The following is an 18,015-nucleotide window of genomic DNA, read 5'->3' as shown; positions in this document are numbered from 1 at the left end:
AAGAAAGAGGAGGGAGGGAGGGAGGGAGAAGGAAGGGAAGAAGGGAAGGGAAAGGGGAAGGGAAAAGGCGTATATCCTCAGAACAAGGACATGATACAGTAAAGGAAATGAACATTGATAGAATGCTATGATTTAACCTACAGATCTTTTAGCAATTTTCCCAGTAATATTGTTTAGAGCAAAAGAAAAAAAAATTGGTTGTGATCTTTGTCTCACCTAAGATCACATATTATGTTTAATATTAGCCATTTTTCCTGGCTCTTGGAATGAATAACTGTTTCTGTCCTTTGCTCATCCTGCCACTTTTTGGCTGTGTATTCCTGAGTAAGTTACTTAACCACACTGTCATTCGGTCTCCATGTTTGCTGATTAGAGAAGGCCACAAAGAGTAAATGTTAGTAAGTACAAAGGACTGAGAACAGTGCCTAGATTTAAGTGAAGTCTTTATGTGGTCTGGTGATTAATTCTTTGCTACACAGCAGTCTCCCCTTATCCACTGTTTGCTTTCTATGATTTTGGTTACCCGTGGTCAACTGCAGTCCAAAACTATTAAATGAAAAATTCCAGAAATAAACCATTTATAAATTTAAAATTGCATGCCACTCCAAGTAGTCTGATGGAATCTCACGCTGTCTCTCCCGATACATAAATCATCCAGCGTTTCCAGTCTGTATCCACTACCTGCCCATCACTGCCCAGCCCAGAGTCACTGAGCAGCCATCTCTGTTACCAGATCACAATAGGTGCAGGGTTGGTTACCACCCACGGTTTCAGGCATCCACTAAGGGATCTTGAAATGGATTCCTCAAGGATAAGGGGGGCCACTGTGTCTGTTGCAGGTAGCTTCTCACTTTTATTTGTTTGTGATTTCTTTTGTCACGTAGAAGTTTGAAATTTTGATGTAGTTTAAAATTTGCATCGTAGACTTTACTTACCTTGGAACGGATTTTCCATGAATAATGCAAGGCAGACATCTAGGGTCATTTTTCAGTGGCTGGGTGGTTGTCTCAATACCATGTATTCATTGATGAGTCTCTCCCTTAATTTAAAGCCCAATCCTTACCATTTGTACACTAATTTCCTTATGGGTACAGTTTTGTCTGTTGATCTGCTTTTTCATTCCTGTACTGGTTTAACCTGCTGGTTTGGATCTAGCTTTATGAGATACTTTGATGTCTGGTAGGGCTGGTCTAGGGGGTGGGTGAGAATTTTAGTCACCACTGAAAAGGGGGCGTGGTTTAACTGTAGCCCCTCCAGCCTCCCACATGCTGAGCTTCCTGCTTCTCTGTCCTCCTCTTCCGGTGCTCAGTGTCCCATGGTCTCCCCCATCTTTTCCAATCTCTTCTCATAAAACACTGTTCATTCTAGGATATAAATGACGAACAGCTTATTTTAGTTGTTTTTTTATTGTGAAATACTTAAGATGAACTAATAACAGAGAATAATAGAATACATGTCTATTTTGAGTGCAAAACGAACATCTGTACTCTCATGTTTATTAAATCTCCACCCTGTGTCATGTTTGTTCCAGGTTTTTAAATTTAGACACGAATTATAATAGCTGTGGTTGAGGCCCTTAAACCAACTCTTATGAATTTGATGTTAATCATTCCCTTATCTGACAAACCTCCAACATTTCCCACCTTTCTGTTTGATGACCTTTTCAAGTAAGATACCATCTTTACCCCAAGAGGACTTGCAGGTTCAGGAGGCGCAAAGCTATAAGACTGTTTGCCTTGAAGGGGAAATGTGTGGGATTTCAAGCCCTGGCCCAGACCAAGGAGCATGCCTGGAGAAGTGGGACCCTTCTCCATTCTTGACTCATCTCCTACACATCAGGGCAGGTTCTGGGGAGGTCCATTTCTGGAGATTTTCTAGGCGGTGTCTCAGAGAAGGCAAAGGGGAGGCAGGAGGTGATGGTGCCTGTGACACCAGAAGCTGATGTTGAGAGCAAAATCCCAGCAGGGATGGGGAGGAACTTTGGAACAGGGAAGGGAGGGCTCCCAGAGGGCCTTTAGGGCCGGGGAAGAAGCATGTCTCTAATGGAGGGGATTCAGGCAGCAGGCTTAGACAGGCTGTGACTGCTGTGATATTCTGCAGCTGGGGGCTCCTGCTGGGCTGGGGTTTGAGATGGAACCCTACAAGCCCAGTGGGTAGAGCTTGGTGTGATAAGCGTGATCATTCACACCTCACTCCTACCCATTTACACAATCACACACAAGGCCACAGTCCCTCTTCCTGCTGGGCTGTGCCTGCCTCCAGCTCTGCCGGGTGTCTGGAAGGAGGCTCTGTGGACTCCACCATCCTGCTGGCTTTCCTGCGCACAGATCTCCCCCTTTGCCTGGGGCTCATCTGTTCCACACTCTGAGATCCATTGCTTCGTTTCTATCTCTCCCCTTCTGCCAATGAACCCCAGCGTGGGACCCTCCTTCCCCTCTTCCCCCTGGGCAAGCTCAGCCTCCCCTAACAGAGGCCTTCTACCCCTGCATATGAAAGAAGTGCCTCTGAGTCCTTTAGCGTGACAACCACCGTCTGCCCCTAAGCCGGCCATGCTCCGCTGTGCCTGTCGCCTCGCTTGGGCACCTCGCTCTTCTGCAGGAGCCCTGGGTGGCCTGTTTTCCCTCCATAACGGCCCCTGCTGAGAGCACACTCTTCTTCTTCTCAGCTACACCATCCCCACCCACCTCTCATTGCTGTTATTCGACACGTCTTCCGCCCTCTCCTGTGTGGGGACACTCTTGGTTGAGGGTCCCACACAGAAGGCACTCAGGAAGTGGCTTTTGGTTGGCAAGGTACAGTTAGGGATGGCCTTGGGCAAGGCAGAGCAGTCTCATTGGAGCTTGGAAAGCTCATCAAGGAGGGTGGGGTTGCATACGGATGTGCGCTAAGCCTCAGCTACTCTGTGCATACCCATCAGGAGGCCCCACCCTGCCAGGGCTGTGCTGACCCAGGAGGAGGTGTGGCCCCGTGAGTCAGCGTGCTGTGGAGTATCACACCAGTGCTATGCAGCTGGGGTAAAATGTTCAGGATGCCTGGAAGGGGAGAAGCCTTTTTCTGAGAGGTCACCTAAGATGGGATGAGGAGTCCAAGCATGGCCTCATTTTCTCTCCAGCCAGTGGGCACTGTGTGCCTTGGCTGTCCCCCAGCTGTCAGCCAGGCTCCAACCAGGGAAGCAGAAACCACTCCAGTACATAAAGCTGAGGGATTATAGTTCAGTACTTGAAACATTATACATACATACGTATATACATATAAGTATATGTTTACATGTATCTGTATACATTATTTTTTTAAATGTGGGCTGGGCACGGTGGCTCATGCCTGTAATCCCAGCACTGTGGGAAGTCAAGGTAGGTGGATCACCTGAGGTGAGGAGTTCGAAGCCAGCCTGGCCAACATGGTGAAACCCTGTCTCTACTAAAAATATAAAAATTAGCTGGACGTGGTGGCAGATGCCTGTAATCCCAGCTACTCGGGAGGCTGAGGCAGGAGAATCGCCTGAACCTGGGAGGCAGAGGTTGCAGTGAGCTGAGATTGTGCCATTGCACTCCAGCCTGGGAGGCAGAAAGAGCCTCCATCTCAAAAAATAAAAAAAATAGGCCAGGCGCGATGGCTCACGCCTATAATCCTAGCACTTCGGGAGGCCAAGGCGGGTGGATCTCTTGAGGTCAGGAGTTCGAAACTAGGCTGGCCAACGTGGCGAAACCCTGTCTGTACTAAAAATACAAAAATTCGCCAGGCATGATGGCGGGCGCCTGTAATCCCAGCTACTTGGGAGGCTGAGGCACAAGAATCGCTTCAACCCAGGAGGCAGAGGTTGCGGTGAGCCAAGATCATGCCACTGCACTCCAGCCTGTGCAACAGAGTGAGACTCAGTCTCAAAAACATAAATAAATAAATAAATAAATAAAAATTTAAAAAATAAATATAAATAAAAATTTGTACTATATACTTATGTGTGCATGTATTTTACATATGTACAAATACATATATATTAGTTTTTGTTTTGGAATTATTTTAGACTTACAGCCAAAGTGCAAAATTGAACACAGTGTTCCCAAACACTTGTCATTCACCTTGCCCTAATAGGAACACCTTACGTAACTGTAGTACCATTATCAGAAGCAAGAAATTAACATTGGTACAATGCTCTTAACTAGAGATTTCATTCGGATTTCACCAGTTGTTCCGCAAACTTCCTTTTTCTGTTCCAGGATCCAAATCTGCATGTAATTGCCACATCTCCTCACTCCCCTCCAATCTAATACTTCCTTTGTCTTTTCTTTTACAACCTTGACACTTTTGAAGAGTTCTGGTCAGTGCTTTTGTAGAAAGCTCATCAGTTTGGATTGTGTGATGTTTTATCATGATTATGTCGAGAGGGTGCATTTTTGTCAAGGATATCCCAGAAGTGATGTGCCCATCTCGATGCCCCACACTGGGGAGTCCACGATGCAGATAAGTTTTGTTACTGGTGATATTAACCTTGACTACTTGGCTAAAGTGGTGTCTGAGGGTTTCTCATTTTTCTGTCCTCCCTCCGTTGCCATAATTAATAAATATCCTGGGGGAAATACTTTGAGACTGAAATGATCCAAGCAGAGGGAATTTAATCCAGGGGATTGATTATTCCTACCTCAGAAGATTTACAATCCAGAGGACAGCAACTCGAGGTAGCTAGTACCACCTCTTAACCTGGGGCTTAAAGATAGAAGGTGTTGCCATAGTCCAGGGTTCTTGGTCACTCACAGAAGCCTGCCTGGTGAGGCTGGAGCCTGGAAGGAGACCCAGTCACCGCTGGTAATGCTGCCGGAGTCACAGAGAGAGGGGAGAAATGCCTGTTTCCTGTCTCCCATTGGCCAAGCACAGCCAATTCCTAACAGAGGACCCTGGGAATTGCAGTCCTCAGGGATCAGCCCCTCTGCTGTATAGCATGGGGATGGACAAAGAATGCCACTTCTCTAGGGCTGCACTGTCCCTGATGGTAGCCACAGGCCACATGTGGCTCTTAAGCCCTTGAAATGTGGCTCATCCAAACTGAGCCACATGCCCTAAATGATATGTGGATTGCAAAAACAGTATGGAAAGAAGAATGTAAAATATATCGTTAACAACTTTTTATATTGATTACCTGTTGAAGTGATATTTTGATATATTAGGTTAAATAAAATATATTAGTTCATTTAATTTTACCTGTTTCTTTTTAAAATCTGGCTACTAGAAAATTTAACATTACGCCTGTGGTTTGAGCTAGACTTCTAGGAAGACCCATATGTACCTGCCTCACCGCCAGCTCGGGCCACACCCTTCATGTAGTAGAGGGTTAAGTGTGGCTGAAGCCAGGTCAGGCAGTCAAACACGGTGCTGGTTGTTCCAAACTCAGAATAAGTTTTGTCATGTCTGGCTGAGGTAGCCAGTCATCGTCACTGTGCTGGGCTCAGGTGAACGGAAGTGAGTTTGCCTCCCCCAATCAGATGCCAAAGCTTCATCCTGATGGGGAGTTTGAAGATGCCAAATTGGGCCTGATGGTTGAGAAAGATTTGCGTTGAAATGGCCAAGTAGGATTCTGTACTTATACTAATGGGAAAAGGCAGGACACAACTCCTGCAGCCTGGGCAGAGTGAGCATGGGCCTGGCTGTCCTGCCATCACTGATTGCTCCTTTCTGCTCTGCAGTGGACAGCGGACTGCAGCCAACCACTGGACAGCAGCTGTTCCTTCTCCCGAGGGCGAGCCCCCCCACAGCAGGTAGGGAACCAGCTCTGTGCTCCGTCTGCGGGTGTCCTATGCCTTGTCTGCCTGGGTTCCTGGGCTGGCCCATGTGGATCCTGAGGGGTGGTGACATGGAGAGTGCTGGGAAGTGGGAGAGGGGAGGATGCATCTGTCCCCTGGAAAGCTCTCCCTAACTCCCTGCCCACAGGGAGGCTCCCACTCCCCCAGACTCATCGACTGATGAGATTTCTTTTTAATAACTGCATTCTATATACTGATACACATCTGGAAGTAGGCCAGATGTTTGCTGAGTGGAATGGCGGGGTGCCTTGGGATCCGTCCTTACAGTGGAATGTGACACCGCAGTCAAATGCCTGCGCGGATGCTTCAGGCACCGACATAGCAGCCCCGCACACAATGGGACTCGGCATTTTGATGCTGGCGGGTGCTTTGGATATCACCGCTGCTCCAGATCCGCAGAGGGCCTGGCAGGGGTAGGCTGTGGGGGAGCTGTCAGAGACCTGTCCATCCCCCCACCCAACAAGCAGTCCTGGGACCTCACTGGAGCCTGCCACCTTTCTCCCTGCTGCTTACCATGAGGTCTCGAGAGGCTCACAGGGGGGTGCGTGGCTGGGAGGGAAGGGAGGCAGCTGTTCTTTGAGAGCTGCCCTGGTGACCCCCAGGCCCTCCCCAGCACCCTCTGGTGGTCCAGCTGTTCTCACTGATACCCCATCCCTGCCTGCGGGAGCCTGTGGGATTAGAGGCTGAGAAAACCATGTGTCCATCCCAAGTCCAACCTTAGTCTGTGGCTGGCTGGAAAGCAGAGGGAGCCCCTGCAGGCTCCTGCGAGGGGCCATGCCTGGTTTCAGAGCCGCTGCAATCACAGGTTGCCCTAGGCCTACTTGCTCATGTTCAGCTTTGGTCCTCTGACAGATTCACCTAACTCCTCTATTCTGTCCCAAGGGAAGCTGGTCAGTGGCCTTGGTTCTGGATCTTTCTCAGGCTGTAGGACATGGCTTCCCCATGGTGTAGGGGGATGGTTCTTTCACGTGACAAGATTTGCTTGTGTGTTCAATTGTTTCTTAAGAAGGAGGCCATAATAAGAGCCCTGGGGATGTGGGGTGATGGGAGACCTGGAGTCTCGTTTTGCTCTGCCACAATCTTGGTGGCAATCCCTTCATCCTCAGGTCTCAGCTTCCTCACATAAAACCCAGCAGGAGCCTCAATGGCCTCTGAGGGTCCTTCTAACATCTCTGTGCCATTTGCAGAAACCAAATCCCACAGAGGTGCCACGTGTCTGCCCTCCTCCCCACACGGCACTGCTACCTGGCCCAACTGCAGGAGGAGTCCTTCTAGGGAGTGCTTTTGTCTCTGCTGCCTCCCTGCCTGGGACCCCATGTCCCGCTCCCTGATCTCCATAGCTTTTGGTCTCGGCCCTGCTCCTCAGGGACACTGTTGCTAGCTCCTGCCGGTTATTCTGGGGTCTCCTAATTGGAGATTCCCCTCACTCTTCAGCAGCAATGGCGGACTTGGATTTGGGGACTCAAGCACCAGAGAGAGGCTTTCAGGGAGGGCTTGAAGCTCTTGGATGGGGCATAAGAGATTAGTCACTGAGAGCTCTCTGTTATCTGGTCAGCAGGTGTCTGGTTCTGAAATCTTCCAACGAAGAGTCCTTTCTCCTCTCCCCTTTACTATCTTTTGGGGGCTCATCTTCTGCCTTTTCCCTCTGGTCCCTTTCTCCACATCGCTCCTGATAGGGTCTCCAGGGGCTAAGGAATAGTTCTGCCTGCTTTCTGCCCTCACCTGCCTCATCCCCACACCCCAGCTGTCCTCTCAGGCCTGCCTTCCCCACCTGCAGGAGGTTGTTGGCGGGCGGGGGGGGGGGGGTTTGCCAGATAATATGGACCCATGGAGCAGGGCTGGGGGCTGATGGGATGGGGTTAGGTGTGGGCTTGTCCCTGCCCACTAGGAGCAGCTCACCCCAATCCCAGGAAGCAGCTGAGCAGTTGACTCGGGGTAAGCAGTGTTTGACATAATGAACTATAACTCAACTTAGACGTGAAGTCGTGAAAAGCTCATATTAGATGCTTTCTTGGCAGGCGGAACTGAGACATAGGTTCATTATGGGGGAGGAGCCCAAAGAGGGTGGCAAGGAGGGTCTCTGCATAGAACCCCACCTAATCACCTGACATGTGCAGAGGCAAGAGTTTGTGGAGGGGTCTCCTCCAGGCCATAGAGCCACTGGCATTCCCATCACCCATGACCTGCGGTGGCCACCTGATCATCTCAGAGGGAAGAGGGAGAGATGTCTACTTCTGAGAAGTGGAAGAGGGGCTGGGCTATGGAGGGACAACCCCTGCCACAGCCATGCGTGCCTGGTGCCATGTTGGTCTTGGGCGCAGAGTCTGTGATATCCATGTCTGGAGAGCCAGCTGGGACAGAAGGGAAGGCTCAGTCAGAACGCTGGGTTAGCCTGAGTCTGGCGTGGGATACATCACCTGTGCTGTGTGAAGTTGCTTACAGCCAAGGAAAGCTCTGAAGGTTAGAGTGCAGGGTCTTTCAGGAGGGACTTCTTAGATATTTGTCAACCAGGAGTGTTTGCAGGGACCTGGTGCTAAGCTCCGGAGGGCCTGAAGCCATGGACCTGCCTTTAAGAGCATCACTGCTAAGTGAGAAGGACAAGGCGCAGGTTTAAAGGAATGCCTCCTGCAAGGCATGAGATGCAGTGATCCAGGGGGTGGCCTGGAGTTCAGAAACCTGGGCAGGTGCACAGAGGAGGTGAGGGAGAGCTGCACCTCCTGAATGGAGGCCGAGGTTTAGACCTGGGTGCTGCATTGGGAGGCAGGAGTAGCTGTGGGCCTGAATTTACATGAGGTCTCCCATGGCTGGCAGCACTTTGGTTCAGTGATGACAGGCTTTATTTTTAGACATCAGAGACTGAATTTATTAGGTGCAAACAACAGGGTGGCATAAACAAGAGGGACGTTTATTTTTCTCTTGCCACCAGCCTGGATGCGCGTTCGGGCTGGTGTGGTAGCCCAAGAATGTGGGGGCCGGCTCCTTGCTTCTCACTGCTCTGCCCTCTCTAGAGGGTTGCCGCTAGCCACGTGGCCCATGGCGGCTCATACCTGTGTCCATGCGTCCACCCGTGGGACACCCACCTGAGTTTCCTTCCAGGAACCTCTGATTTCTGCCCATGAAGCAGCCATCTCCTGATGCCCCTTGCTGGAGGGATCAAAGTTGGGCTGTGTCCTTTGAGTGACTGCACCCCCAGGAAAGCCCCACGTAGCTGGCCCGTGGCAGTGTACTCACCACTCCTGTCACGCTGGGGCTCTCTGATGGAGGAGGACTCAGGCAGCTGCCCGCTGAAGGGTGCCTTTGCTGACTGCTGCCCTGATGGGATGCTGCTGTTCCCTGCATCCTTCAAGGCTCCCTTCAGCCTGGCCTGCACCCATGTGCCCAGGCAGACACCCTCATATTCCCTCATGCTGCTGCCAAGCTGTTCCACGCACACCTACCTGCACCTCAGCCAGCTTATCAACCCTAAGACAGGAGTCAGGGTGGGCTCTTCTTCCTCAATCACTTCTGGCCTAGGGCCTTGTATTCAATAGGCCCTCAATAGTGATGCCTGAGACTGCCCTGCATTTGCCCAGGCTCAGTCCATGCAGTCATTCCCTACTGGGCCCTTTTCCTCTGGCCATGCCAACTTTGGTGAGCTTTCTGGGGCCATCACGATGATGGGAGAGCTCTGCTAACCCATTTTTACTCATGGAGACAATTAGTTTCAGGGAGAAACTGAGGCTACATTGAAATGGGGTGTCTGGAAGCTCTGTTACTCCTCTTGACTGCCCACATTGGCTGCACATGTCCAGGGAAGTAGGTTGGCAGGAAGATGTGGAGGCCCTGCATTCTGCCAAGCGAGCTCTGGGTGATGGATCACAGACCATGCCCTGCACCAGGGCCCAGGGCCCAGATGTGGCCCCGTTTGTGTATTAGTCATATACTGGGATGATTGATTCATCCCTAGCAGGCTTCCATCCTCATCCTGTTTGTTACTTTAGCTAATGTCAAAGAGAAAACCTTGCGTTTTCTGAACCCTGTCAGAGGTAGAAAGTGGGGGCAATCTAGAGGAGATTGGGTCCCACGAGACAGGAGGAAAAGAGCCCAGAGAGTATAGAGCAAAAAAATGGGGCTACAGATAGTTCAGAAGAGGCCAACCAGCTGCCGGCAACTGGGATTCAGCTGTATTTGGGATTGCCTGGCATCCTGCATCCTCCTTCCAAAAGACCTGTCCATCACCTGGTCATTTAGTTAGGATGTCAGAAGTTTCCAGCTTTTCATCCTAATAGGGGAAATGTGTAGGGATGGTTGAAAGAAAGGCGTTTGAAATGAGAGACTGCAGCAGTAATACATTTAGAAAGCTTTTCAAGGTGCTGGCATAGGACTTAGAATTCAGGAAAGAAACCAGAGGCATAGGAAAGGTTGTATGGAGTCAGGAGCTGAGCAGCTGTTTTCCATCTGCACAGGTGTACCAAGGACAGGAAATGAATATGCATCACAATAGCAGAGCCTCTGGTTAGACCTTGAGAGGCACTTCCCTTGATGAAAGGACTTGTTGGCCTACAATGTTGGCTGTGGAGCAAGGGGATGAAATCTTGGCTAGGAACCTGATGAACATGACTCCTTATCAGGCAGGTTCACATGAAGCCCTGGGAAAGATGGGGGTGTGTCAGAAATGACGACTTTGAGTCTTGGCTGAGGGCCTGTGATCCCAACGTTCCCTGGAATGATAAGTGAAGGGCACGCCCTTGTTTCATCCTGATGCCCTGTAGCAAACTGAAGCATCAAGAGAGTCAAAGAGCCTTGTCCCAAGGGCCAGGAGAACCAGATGTTGACCCAAGAGTGACACTGGCTCTAAGCACCTCTTCTGCAAAATGACTACACAGACTTCTTGGAGTCTCTCCAGAAATCTCTATTTGTATTCTGTAACTCTATGAAATGCCCAACCGGATCCAAATCACTGCTACAGCAGGTCCAGGTCTTCCCAATTTTTCCCTGTTCCCTATACCCTGAGATGTGTGCCAACCTTCAGGCAGCTATATTGGCACCAGCATTGACTCTGGCCCAGAGGGTAACAGACGGTAGGTGGAGGAGAACCTCAAATACACTAATTACCTCTGGCCCCAGAAAAAGGTGGAAGGAGTTTTCTGCCAGTCAACTTGCTACCTTTCAGTAACTATAGGATTTGGTTCTGTGCCAATTTAAAAAATCATTAGTGCAAATGATATCTTAGTAAAAGTGCCTACATTTTTTAGCAGCTTCCATGGCTAAGAGACACCAGGTATATGTTCACGGTGCTGTTTTCTGTTTGATTCATATTTATTGAGCCCTTGCTGTGAGCCCAGCAGATGCATATGAGTGGGAGCTTCTGGATCACTGCCAGTGTGTAGAGTAAAAACTAGTTTACACAAGACAAGATGACAACATACACGTAAGTTCCCCAAAGAGAAGTCATCCTGGCCACAAGAACTGCAGTGATTCCAAAGAGTGGTCCCGCTGGTCTCTGTGGGTAGGGAGGTATCTTGCAGGCCATGAGGACTGAGCTATGCCTTTGAGAATGGGTAGGATGTTTGACTAGATGGAAGGGAAGAGGGAAGAAGACATGATGTTAGCAAAGGTTGAATAGGGCACAGTGTTGGGATGCTGGGGTGATAGGAGGCAGCACAGCTAGAGGAGATGGATCATGTTGGATATTACTCTTGTAGGGGGCTGGGAATGGTGAATACAGAGGGGCCTGTGTGAGGGCTGAGATGTTGGAACTGCTGCCCAACCCAGCCCCTGTTGTGTGCTTTGAGCTTTTTGTCTTGTATCTTTCTCTGGTGTTCCATACAGGTAAAGTCAGTTCCCCTGTATCAGTCAGGATAGCCTAGGTAATGCTGCAGTAACAAACAACACCAAATCTCAGTACCTTTAAACAACCAGGGTCCAGCTTGGTGGAGATCAGGACAGAGGAAAAGGAGCTCTGGAGGAGCATGCATTGGCAGTTCAGTGCTCCAGCCTAGATACACTTGTCACTTCTACTCTGAGCTCATTACTCAGAATGGGTCACATGGCCTCATCCAACCATAAGCACATAAGAAGTACAACCCTACTCTGTGCCTGGAATAGGGGGAACCAGAACTGCTTGGTGATTTGCTAGAATGACTGTCACATGGCCTATCTCTAGTAAAAGCTTCCCAGAGGCTGGGGCTGACCTTTTCTTTCCCTCATGTTCTTCACCATGTTAAATCCATGATGGAACTCAAGGACTGAACTTGTGGGGGCCAAGGGAAGGGTAACCCCTTGGCTCTCTGAAGATTTGCTGAAAAATCAGCTTGCAAAAGGCAGATTAATAAGAGAAAAGGCATATACATTTATTCAACATATATATATGGGAGGCTGCAGAACGAAGACCCAGAGATACAGGAAAAATTGTCTATTTTTATGGTTAAGTTCAACAAAGTATGGACAGGTGTAGAAATGGGATTGGACCAAATGGGCATGATCTAATGCTAATAGACAAAATGGGGAAACACAGCAAGGCCTTTCTGTCTAGACTTTTCTTGGCTGCTCTGTGCAGCGTTCCTTCCTTCTGGGTTAGGACAGGGCCCTCTCTGGAATAGAGGTGTCATGACCTATAATCAAACAAAGCAGATCAGATGATTTATTTATGGCCAGTTTTTGCAAAGAAAGGCAGAGGGATAATTAAAGCTATATCTTTAGGTTTCATGGCTGGCTTTGGGGGAAAGAGGCTGTGGTTTTTCCTGGTAGGGAAGAGGGAGCCTAACCTCCATGGCTAGCCTCGGGGGAGAATGAGACTGACAGACAGAAAGTCAGAGAAAGACTTTTGCTTCTGAGGCTGCTGCTGAGGCCTTCATTTTGGGACATTGTTTCCTGAGCCCCAACAAACTCCCAAGCACTGGAGTTTAAGGCCTCCAGTGACTTCTGAAGACATCATGGGCTCTCAGGTGGCAGGAAGCCCAGAGGTCACCTGATCCAACTCCCCACCATGACGTATTTCCAGTAGCAGGGAGCATTTCCAGTAGCAGGGAGCTCACTGCTTCAGAAGGCATCTCAGCACATTGTTAGGCAGCTCCATTCATAAAACGTTCTTTCTTTGATTCAGCCACAAGCCCGTTTCTCATTGCTCCAGCTGATGGTTTTTATTTAACTCTTTTTTTTTTTTTTTTTTTTTTTTTTGAGACGGAGTCTCACTCTGTCGCCAGGCTGGAGTGCAATGGCGAAATCTCAGCTTACTGCAGCCTCCGCCTCCCAGGTTCAAGCAATTCTCCTGCCTCAAATTCTGAGTAGCTGGGACTACAGGCACATGCCACTACACCCAGCTAAATTCTGTATTTTTAGTAGAGACAGGGTTTCACCATGTTATCCAGGATGGTCTTGATCTCTTGACCTCGTGATCCACCAGCCTCAGCCTCCCAAAGTGCTGGATTATAGGCATGAGCAACTGCGCCCAACACAGTTTTATTTAACTTTTTTGCCTGTGTCTTTTGCCTACTTATTTCCTCAGCAGCCTAGCAAGTCTTTTTAAACTAACTATCCTCATTGCTGCATGAGGAATTGCCTTTGCTGTGGTTAAGTCATTCATTTGCTTATTTTATTCTTTGGCCTATTGATTGGATCCAATCAACCAGTCATCATTGAGGGTTGCTGTGCTCCAGACTGGACACTAGGCACTGGGATGGTGAGGAGCACAGCCATGGTCACTGTTCACATGGAGGGTAGAGTGGAGAGGACAGACGCTCAAGCTGCAATACCAAGAAGTCTGGGATGTGACACGATGGTCCTTCAGGCCTGAGTCACATACCCAAGATCACTAGAAGTATGCACTGTGATTCCCCTGACATTCCTCCCAGGACCAAACACAGTGCAACCTCTGTGCTCACCAGCATGTGTGTCTGTCTTTCAGAAAATGCCGTCTGTCTCTGTCCTCAGTGCCTTCTGGCTCCAGCTCACTTGAAGGAACAGGATGCCACACTTACTGAACAGTGCTCACAACTAGCTCTTATAGGGAGAACCATCAGCAGCCATGCATTGGGTGCTTGCTATATACATTCTGAGCCACATGGCTGGGTCTCTGTACTCAGGGAACCTAGAATCTACTCAGGGAAATAAGCCATTCTGGAGGAGACAGCAGCATGTGAATATGGGGAGGAGGAGGCTGGTGTCTACAGGGGCTTGCATTCTAGCAGGAGAGGTGAGACATGCAGGCAAAGGGTAAGCTACCAAACTGTCATGGAGGCAGCATTGCACTGGGGGTTAGGAGAGGTGCTTTCAGCCTGAGCTGTGCTTCCAGCTTACTATTTGATCATGGATAAGATACATTATCTCACTGCAGTCTCAGTTTCTGCTCTATAAAATGAAAGGAGGTGAACTATTCATAAGGTCATCAAAATATTTTGTTAAAAATATAGACCTCAACTTCTGCCTCTGGAAAATGCAATAAATGTTATCTTCCTGATTTCTCCTGATAAATACAACTAAAAACCCAGGGCATTTATATAAAATGAACATAAGAAGGCTCTGAGAGGTGGAGGGAAGAAGGCAGACCCGCTAGGATGCACAAGACCTGAGGAATGACACAGTGATGAGCTTGTTTTCTTTTTGTCTCATGCATCCCACACTCGGTACTAGAAAGTGCCAAGTGTGGAATGCATGCAAAAAAAAAAAAAAATCCCAATAAAAAGTGGCTCTCTACAAAAAATGGACTAAGAAAAGATAGAAAAAGATAAGATAAAGGCTGGGCGTGGTGGCTCACGCCTGTAATCCCAGCATTTTGGGAGGCCAAGGTGGGCAGATCACTTGAGGTTGAAAGTTTGAGACCAGCCTGACCAACGTGGAGAAACCCTATCTCTACTTAAAATACAAAAATTAGCCAGGTGTGGTGGCATGTGTCTGTAATCCCAGCTACTCGGGAGGCTGAGGCTGGAGATTCGCTTGAACCTGGGAGGCAGAGGTTGCGGTGAGCTGAGATTATACTATTGCGCTCCAGCCTGGGCAACAAGAACGAAACTCCAGTTTGGAAAAAAAAGAAAAAAAAAAGATAGGATAGGATAGAAAAGAAGGAAAAAGATAGGAAAAGACCTAGCAAGACAGAAAAGTTTTTGATAGTAACTGCTCTACCCCAGCCAAACACCACAGAAAACATCCCTAGCCCCACCCCCATCCATCCCAGCCACGGTCGAGTGGGAGCCCAGATTCCACGCCTGCTGGACTGTAAGAGGACTCCAACCCCTATCAGAGGAGTGTCAGAGAAGGCCAGTGGGGAGCTGTGACTTTCATCCCTGCCAGCTGGTGAAAAGGCTCCTACCCACACCACATGGTGTCATTGGGGATGGCAGGAACCTGACTTGCCCCCTCACTGGGCAGTATCCAGGTGTCACTCTCCTTCCTGCTGGAGTGGTGTCAGGAATAGTGAGTCAGACTTCACGTATGTCCAGGGGTAATGAGACCAGCCCCATCACAGTGTCAGAGGGGACCACATGGGGACCCAAACTCCCAGCTCTACCCAGCAGTGACAGCAAGCACCCCAGGGTGTCAGAGGAGGCTGAGTGGGCAACCTAGACTTCCACTCCCTCCTGGCTATAATGAGGCTGTCCTATTCCATTTCCCCTGTCAGAGTGGTACCACGAAACAGCAGTTAAAGCAGAAGATTTTAATGTGACTGTCTCATGAGCTAATGTGGAAATGCCCTGGTTTCGATTAAAACTTAATTTGTCATTCCACAAACAAGGAAGACTTCAAACTGAATGAAATAAACAATCAAGGGATGTTAACACTGATATGCGAAATTGGACTTTGTCATCATTAAACTTCTGCTCTGGGAAGGACCCTGTTAAGAGGATGAAGAGACAAGTTACAGAGAGGGAGAAAATATTTGCAAAATATGTCTGACAAAATATGTCTGGCAAAATATATATTTAGAATATATAAAAAAGTCTTAAAACTCATCATTAAAAAACAATCCAATTAGAAAATGGACAAAATACATAAAGTGACATTTTTCACTGAAGGTATTTTTCCCTCAAGCTGATGTACAGATGGCAGATAAGCACACAGAAAGATATGCAACATCATTAGCCATGAAGGAGACACAATTAAAACCCCAACAAGACATCACTATACTGCAATCACAATAGTTAAAATAATTTTTTTTAAAGTGACAACATCCACTTCAACTTGGCAGCTTAAAAAATAAAAGGGATGGCCAGCACAGTGGCTCATGCCTGTAATCTCAACACTTTAGGAGGCTCAGGCAGGTGGATTGCCTGAGCCCAGGAGTTTGAGAACAGCCTTGGTAACATGGTGAAACACCATCTCAACAACAACAAAAAAAATACAGGCATTAGCTGGGCATAGTGGCATACATCTGTGGTCCCAGCTACTTGGGAGGCTGAGGTGGGAGTATCACTTGAGCCTGGGAAGCGGAGGTTGCAGTGAGCTGTGATCACACCACTCTATCCTGGGTAACAGCGAGACCCTGTGTACTCCAACCTGGGTAACAGAGCGAGACCCTGTCTCAAAAAGAAGAAAACAGAAACTAAGTGACAGTGGCCAATGCTGGTAAGAATGCAGAGAAACCAGATCCCTCACACAGGGGTAGTGGAGATGTAGAATTGTATAGTCATTCTGGAAAACAGTTTGGCAGTTGTTTCTTTAAAAAACAAAACAAAACAAAACCCTGCAAGTACCATATGATTGAGCAATTGCACTCCTGGGTGTTTATCCCATAGAATTGAAAACTTACATCCACACAAACTTGTACTCAACTGTTTATAGCAGCTTTGTTCACAATAGGCAGAAACCTGGAAGCAGCTCAGGTGTTCTTCAGCAGGTGAATGGTTAAACACGGTGGCACTCCGCAATGGGAAGGCATGAACCGGTGATGATGCAGCAGGCTGGGCAAGTCTCCGGAAATCATGCTGAGTGATTTTCAAAACGCCAGTCCTCCAAAGTCGCATACTCTGCAATTCCATTTATATAACATTCTTGAGAGGGCAAAGTAATAGAAATGGGAAAGAGGTTTGTGGTTGCCAGGATGAGGGAAGGGGTAGGGGCAGGAGGAAAGTGGACGTGGCTATAATGGGGTGGGGGGCGGCTTGTGATGGTGGAAGTGCCTTAACTGTATCAATGTTGATCCCCTGAGATGTTAAACTGGACTTCATCATAGTTAAACTCTTGCTCTGCTAAGGACCCTGTTAAAAGGATGATGAGACAAGTTACATTGTAATAATGAGCTATATTTTCCCCATGGAGGGAAACTTTGTATAGGGTACAGGGGATCTCTTTGTATGATTTCTTACAAGTATATAAGAATCTATAACCATCTAAAAATAAAAGGTGTAATTTGTAAAAAGTATAACACTTTTTGTTTCCTCAAACCTTACATGGAAATTCCACGCATAAATGGGAAAGGGACAGAACTGCTTGCTGGGGCAAAGGGAGGAGACTTGCCTGCTTTCCCCCCTCACCCTCCCCCTGCCCACCTCATGGCTCTGAGAACATCTCTGCAGGACTCCTAGGTCACCCCCCAGACCAGATGATCTCTCAGTTGTCTTCTGTTGTGACATTCTGTAGTTCTGAATCTGGTACTGGCAGGAAAGGGCAGATCTTTGGGGCCTGGGGAGTTCACAGAAGGCCTCCTTGTGAGGGAGCTTTGGAGGATGGGATGGTATTGGAATGGGGAGTGTTGATTTTCTCCATCTGCTGGAAGCCTTTCCCAGGCAGGGGCTGGGGACAGTTGAGGAGGATCCCATTATTTCAGCAGGAGTTGGACAGTATAGCCAGCCAGGAATGGCCTCTGGTATGGCACTGTCCAGGACAGGCTCAAATAGCACAACCCATTTAAAACCTAAATCACAATCCTAATTAGCTGAGAGAGAGAGTGGGCAGCGGGTTGCCTAAGAGAAATACACTTGACCATAGGCATCAACATTGTCTCCTGTCTTTCTCTGGCCTTTGGGCCTTAATTAAAAGACTAAAGGAGCTTGGGGAAAAAGACAGCATGGACAGACAGACACAAATGTTCCAGCATGAAAGGAATGGTCTTTCCCTCTCCCGAACTCACTCAGCCTTAGTGCCACCCAGAAAGCTGTCTCCGCTGGGCTCTGCCCTGCTATTCTCCTGCCAAAGGCCCATTGGGGGTCTATTTCCCTCTTTCCCAGCTTTGTGTGGGGGTGCTGTCCTTGGTGCTGAACACACACACACACACACACACACACACACACACACACACACACACACACAC

At 48.5% G+C, this 18,015-nt stretch overlaps 1 protein-coding gene across 8 annotated transcripts in view; it reads left to right on the top strand.

Moving 5' to 3' along the window:
- The window catches only part of CTIF (cap binding complex dependent translation initiation factor), a 324,626-nt gene that overhangs the window by 90,060 nt on the left and 216,551 nt on the right, over positions 1–18,015 (top strand). For all 8 annotated transcript variants that reach the window (XM_017529666.2, XM_017529665.2, XM_037738958.1 and 5 more), the window contains exon 3: positions 5,676–5,747. In XM_017529666.2, coding sequence (XP_017385155.1) covers positions 5,676–5,747 — 72 coding nt within the window. The remainder of the gene's footprint in view (positions 1–5,675; positions 5,748–18,015) is intronic.

The sequence above is a fragment of the Cebus imitator genome, unplaced genomic scaffold (assembly GCF_001604975.1).
Source record: "Cebus imitator isolate Cc_AM_T3 unplaced genomic scaffold, Cebus_imitator-1.0 Scaffold60, whole genome shotgun sequence".
NCBI classification, from domain to species: Eukaryota; Metazoa; Chordata; class Mammalia; order Primates; family Cebidae; genus Cebus; species Cebus imitator.
The sequence above is the reverse complement of the archived record's forward strand: the minus strand, read 5'-3'. Positions and strand labels throughout refer to the sequence as shown.